We start from the raw sequence: 6301 nt of genomic DNA on the forward strand, positions 1-6301 counted from the left end.
CAACTACAACAACAAGGAATTCCATGAAGAGAAAATATTAGAAGAAATGCCGTACTATTAGTTTAACATTTTAAATCCAGAAGAAAATTACAAATTCAGTGTCCGTCATTTACAGCTTTTAATTTTTTCACTTTACACCAGCATTAATTATCATCTTAAAGGATTTGATACCGTAAGAGAATCTATCAAAGACTGCTGCAGGTAAGTTATTCCAATCCCTTATGGTCCTGTTTACGAAGGAAAACTTGCCCACATCAGTATGGTGGTTATTATTACACTACTGTTAGTGACAATTGCCACCGGGATATGTCCCATTTGCGATGCATTTGTTATTATTAATAATAATAATAATAATAATAATAATAATAATAATAATAATAATAATAATAATTAGGTACTTCGGTAACGGTATATGACAGTGCAATGTGTAATTGTGTCTAGTTGCACGCGACAACTTGAAGACGATGTTCCAAATGCAACGTAAGTCGTGGATGTCGGTTATTTTGAAGAGATGCCACCTAGCACAGCCCGCTTTTTTTTATTGAAAAGATGTAAAATGCCGGTACGTCTGCAGAAAAACTTCTGGGATGGTCCGACACTTAAAAACACATGAGGAGGAATAGTCACAGAACACCTCTGGCCCGGTCTGAATCACAAGAAGATACCCTGCCGACGATTGTGAGGCATCCAGGTAGGTTTACATCCTAATAAGAGTTATTAACACACTATACTAGTTATTCAGATAAGAACTTCACTTGAAATAACTCGTGAACAGTTTAAGATACTGGCATTCTGTCTTCACTTTCGTTAATGGTATTAAGGAGCTCATAGTTCAACATGCAGTGCTTTCCTAGGCTTTTGACAAAATTTATCGTCACACACGTTTCCATATGAGAACTGCTAATGATAACTATCAAGCTTACACTCGTAGTTACTGGGACGTCGCACAGCTCGCAGCACACGAGAATCGGTCTCGAGAGCGTTGCCCATCACCCCCGCTGAAAGAATTGGAGCAAAATCGGGCATTTTAGATTACACGTTCCACTCATATGTAATGGGGGTTGCATATGTAGCAAAGCACATCTTCCCCCTCTCAAGTTCGAACATTGCACGCCTCTAGTATCCAATCTACAGTTATTCACAAATTATGCAGGGTTATTCAGCTAAGATGGCCACTCCAAATATGTCGTGAACAGTTTAAGATACTGACATTCGTTTTTCACTTTCGTTAATGGTATTAAGAGGTTCAGAGTTGAACATGCAGTACTTTTCCAAGCTTTTGACAAAATGTATTGACTCACACGTTTTCATATGAGAACGTTATTTCACGCAATAACTGCCAATGATATACTATCAAGTTTACAGCCGTAGTTACTGGTACGTCGCACTGCTGGCACTACAGGAGGATCGGTCTCGAGATCTGTGACGTCATGCTCGAGAGTCTCGAGCGAGAGCGTTGCCCGTCACTAATTCTCTCATTACATGCAGCGCAAGTATGCGAATGAATAGGCCAAGTACAGAAACTGACGGGTACTGTAGGTACACTTACCAGGATACTAGAGGCGTGCATATTCGAACTCGAGACGAGGCAAGATGCGCCTTGTTGCACATACAACCACGATTACGCACGAGTGTAATCTAAAATGCTTGAGTATGCTCCGATTCTTTCGACAGGTAGGTGTGCATAGTTATCAGACCCCACATTCAATATCATATAACCACTGCTTGTGTGTAGCGATATTTTGGTGACAAAAGAAATAATTCCTTACAATGTTATATAGTATTCGCGTCATAATTAGGTATTTCGGTATATGGCGGTGCAATGTGTAATTGTGTCCAGTTGTACGCGACAACTTGAAGCCTATGTCCGAAAAGCAACGTAAGTCGTGGATGTCGGTTATTTTGAAGAGATGTCACATAACACAGCCCGCATACTATCGCTGAAGAGGAATCGTCACAAAACACCTCCGGGCCGGTCTGCATCACAAGAAGCTACCCAGTCGACGACAACAACTGCGAGGTATCCAGATAGGTGTACATCTTATATACAGTTATTAACAAATTACACGGGTTATTCAGCTAAGAAGTCCACCTGAAATCGGTCGTGAACAGTTTAAGATACTGACATTCTCTTTTCACTTTCGTTAATGGTATTAAGGAGCTCATAGTTAAACATGCAGTGCTTTCCTAGGCTTTTGACAAAATGTATTGGCACACACGTTTCCACATGCGAACTGGTGATATACTATCAAGTTTACACTCGTAGTTACTGGGACGTCACGAAGCTTGCAGAATAGGAGAATCGGTCTCGAGAGCGATGCCCATCACCCCTCTCGAAAGAATTGGAGCATACTCAGGCATTTTAGATTACACGTTCCACTCATGTGTAATGGTGGTTGCATATGTAGCAACGCATATCTTTCCTCGTCTCCAGTTCGAATAATGCACGCCTTTAGTATCCAAGTAAGTGTACATCCTATCTACAGTTATTCACAAATTATACAGGGTTATTCAGCTAAGATGTCCACCTGAAATAAGTTGTGAACAATTTAAGATACAGTACTGACATTCAATTTTCACTTTCGTTAATGGTATTAAGGGGCTCACAGTTCAAAATGCAGTACTCTCCCAGGCTTTTAGTAACATTTATTGGCACACACATTTCCATATGAGAACTGCTGATGATATACTATCAAGCTTACACTCGTAGTTATTGCGACGACGCACAGCTCGCAATACAGGAGAATCGGTCTCGAGATTCTCGCGAGAGTCTCGAGATCTGTGACGTCAGTCTCGAGAGTCTCGAGCGAGAGCGTTGCCCATCACTACTCTACACTGTACTTCCTGCATATTATATACGTTACCGAGCAGAATGGAGTATAAAATGATAAATGTTCACCTTTTACCCCTGGGAGTTCAATTCAGCTGTGGATTTTCATTTCAGATAACACACATAACTGTCGAAATGTACGTCTGGCATTTAAAAGGATATAAGTTCTGCACTAGATATTTTTACTACCGCATCGTAGATTTTCAGTGAAAAGGAAAGACTTTAACCATTTTCCTTGATATTTTCTTCACAAAAATAGTTTTTCTTCTCAAGAAGTATTCTCGGGGATACTCGACTCTCATGCTATTAGCGTAGTTAGTGACAGAAGGGCGCAGAAACGTCTGCAGTATTTTTCTGCTTAGTTCCTCAGGATGATCACTTTTCCCACACTGTAGAATAGGATTTTAGCAACATGTGGCAACAGTATTTCGGTTCATGTTAGTGCTATTTTTGGACTGCCCAGCGTTACCGATATCATTTCGTCCGTTACTTGCCCCAGCTTCATCAGCAGTGAAACAAAACTTGTTTTTGGATACCTGAGACCACCTCTGTCTTTGATTTTTATTAATGGAGATGGATTCTGGATACTACTAATTTTATCAACACATTCTTGACATGGCATGTGGTCTTCGACAACTCTTACCAAATACCCTCTAATATATGCTATTGCAGCACTCGACTTAGAAACGCATGGTGTTCCTTCGGCTTCCTTTTCGATGCTTTTCAGCTGTGTTTGAAAATTTCTTGCTACCGGGCGAGTTGGCCGTGCGGTTAGTGGCGCGCAGCTGTTAGCTTGCATCCGGGAGATAGTGGGTTTAAACCCCACTGTCGGCAGCCCTGAAGATAGTTTTCCGTGGTTTCCCATTTTCACACCAGGCAAATGTTGGAGCTGTTCCTTAATTAAGGCCACGGCCGCTTCCTTCCCACTCCCAGCCTTTTCCTATCCCATCGTCGCCATAAAACCTATCTGTGTCGGTGAGACGTAAAGCAACTAGCAACAACTGTATGCTAACTCAGGATTCGTTGCTGCCGGTTCATCCTCGTGTGCGATTTGTTCACTAACTAACTGTTACAAAGGTTGAAAAAGATACATTTCTTTTGTTCCGAAAAATAAGAAAACCATTTAGAAGCTTATAGGAGACCATTTATTCCTTTTCCGGTTATTTTTTCACGAATAACTGACAGGTAAAAAGGAACTACTTATATATTATGTCACTTTACGTTCCACAACTATTCTTCTCTTCCTCCTACATAGACGAGCACATTATCTTACGCTCCGTGATAAGGTGGGCAGATGCACTCTTCCAGTATTCCAAGGTTCAAATCACACTTTCGACACTGGCAATTCTCAATGTTAAGTGCAGCCAGTATCCAGTAATCGGGAGATAGTGGATTCGAGCCCCACTGTCGGCAGCCCTGAAGATGGTTTTCTGTGGTTTCCCATTTTCTCACCAGGCAAATGCCGGGGCTGTACCTTAATTAAGGACACGGCTGCTTCCTTCCAGTTCCTAGACCTTTCTTCCCATCGTCGCCATAAGACATATCTGTGTCGGTGCGACGTAAAGCAAGTAGCAAAAAAAAAAAAAAATCTCAATGTGAGTTTCATGTAGAGTATACCACGGAAATAATGAAAGTATGAGGGAGCCTTCAAGTCCTGGGGTACCTGCTCCAAAATGTGTGACAAATACGATGGCCATGACACCCAAGGAGTCTGGCATTCCCAAATAATATGCTAATATTGACGGATCATGTAACTTCTAAATATTTTCATTCCTCTTCTGAAAAGGGGGGCGGGCTTCCTAGACGGTGACACCGTCTCTCGGGCCAGGAGATTTTATATCGAAGATAATATTATCATCAGAACAGGAGCAATAGTAATAAGTAACCTAATTTTTGCCGTCACATGGTCTGCGTATTTACTGGAACTTACCTTGTCTGCTTATCGCTTTAATCCATACTTCCCTAGTTGGCTCTTGGCAAGGGAATTCATGGAAACTAGTTCCAGGAACTTTATTTCTAGAGCCTTGTTTACAACACGGTACGCAACAGTACACCATTGTAATATAATTGACGTATTTTAACAATACTACGTCACCAGTAAGCATACAACGTGAAGAAATACCGCCAACCGAGGTGTTCATGTGAGGTTGAATTGCAGTGTCTCTAGCGGCAAATATAGCATCATCAGGGTGGACAGCTATGAGTGGCTATTGGGCAGTCCTTGTATTCCTTGTAGGCTAAGGCCAGCGCCTCCTAGAGGCTAGAGCAACGCATCAAGTTGGCCGTGGTGACACTATCCTCGTTGCGTTCCACAGCGCCACGTTAGACGTTACGTGTTTTGATGTGGAAGTGACCGCTTAGTTATATGTGATACCTCGTATCTTACCATATTGGATATTCAGGTTTTATGTGTTGGAGGTAATTTCAGATTAGGCATTTAAACAGTTTTGTGTGGACTGCTATTTACAGTGAATCTGATTCATTGTGACTGGAATGGTATGAATCAAATACCGTACTTCAAATTTTATAAGTTATTTCAGTCAAGTAGGTTTATTCTTTCGTGAACATTTTAGAAATGTGTTCTTGATGGTGTATTCTCCTATCTTTTCAGGTCTCTGTATTCTTATGCGTATGAAATTTTCCCCACCTCGCAGAGTCTGGTTTATCAACAAACAAACAAAAAAATGCAGTTTTTTGAGTCCATACCGACACACATGGACTTCGATGGCCAGAGAAGAGCTGAAAAATTGTCACGCATTATCATAACATTATTTGGTGTTGTTGGCCTTGTATGGGGATACATAATTCAGCAGTTTTCTCAGACTGTGTACATTTTAATCGCTGGTTTTGTATTGGCAGCTCTTGTCACTGTACCACCGTGGCCAATGTACCGCCGTAAGCCTTTGCAGTGGCAAAAACCACGTTCGGAAAATGATGTCTCAGAATCGTCTGTAAAATCGAAGAAGAAAAAGTGAGACTTTAGTGTATAAATGCTGTTGTGTCGTATGTGGAAGACTTTGCTGGGGCTTCACTGTTTGTTTGCATTTTGTCAGTCTACATTCCTTTTAAATAAATTGAATTAAAACTATAATTGATCGAAGATTGACTTATGAATTTCACTTTGCAGTGCGTACCTCTGTTTTGTAAGTCTGTTGTGTATGACCCCAGAATACTATTAAGTTGCAAATGTTGAATTGTTATCGGGAAGTAATGCTGTTACACAGTTTCAGAAGTATCAGAAATGCATTTTGGAATCATTCAACTGGAGATGAAAGGCAGAGTATAGGTGCATTCCTGTTACTTCGGACTGAATCTCAACTTACATTGAAGATCACAACTGTGGAACATTTTTTTTCTCATTTTACATCATTTTGTTCACTTTTCTTGTGTGTAGCCTATATGGGTTTCGTTGTACTTTATTAGAATTCTGTTCTATCATCATCGATGCCCCACTCCAGTCGCCCGGGTCTG

The 6301-nt window shown here is 40.9% G+C and overlaps 1 protein-coding gene across 2 annotated transcripts; it reads left to right on the plus strand.

Annotated features, from left to right (window-relative positions):
- Positions 1-5118: 5118 nt before the first annotated feature.
- On the plus strand, positions 5119-5930 carry Spase12 (Signal peptidase complex subunit Spase12). Of its 2 annotated transcripts, none has more exons than XM_067144237.2 (2): positions 5119-5326; positions 5442-5930. In XM_067144237.2, exon 2 carries the CDS (start codon positions 5515-5517, stop codon positions 5803-5805), a length of 291 nt encoding a protein of 96 aa, XP_067000338.2. In that variant the 5' UTR covers positions 5119-5326; positions 5442-5514; the 3' UTR covers positions 5806-5930. The 2 variants fall into 2 exon arrangements, with proteins under 2 accessions (XP_067000338.2, XP_067000331.2); XM_067144230.2 differs by having other exon boundaries at positions 5124-5248.
- The last annotated feature ends 371 nt before the right edge of the window (positions 5931-6301 follow it).

Source organism: Anabrus simplex, chromosome 1 (genome assembly GCF_040414725.1).
Source record: "Anabrus simplex isolate iqAnaSimp1 chromosome 1, ASM4041472v1, whole genome shotgun sequence".
In the NCBI taxonomy this organism is placed as follows: Eukaryota; Metazoa; Arthropoda; class Insecta; order Orthoptera; family Tettigoniidae; genus Anabrus; species Anabrus simplex.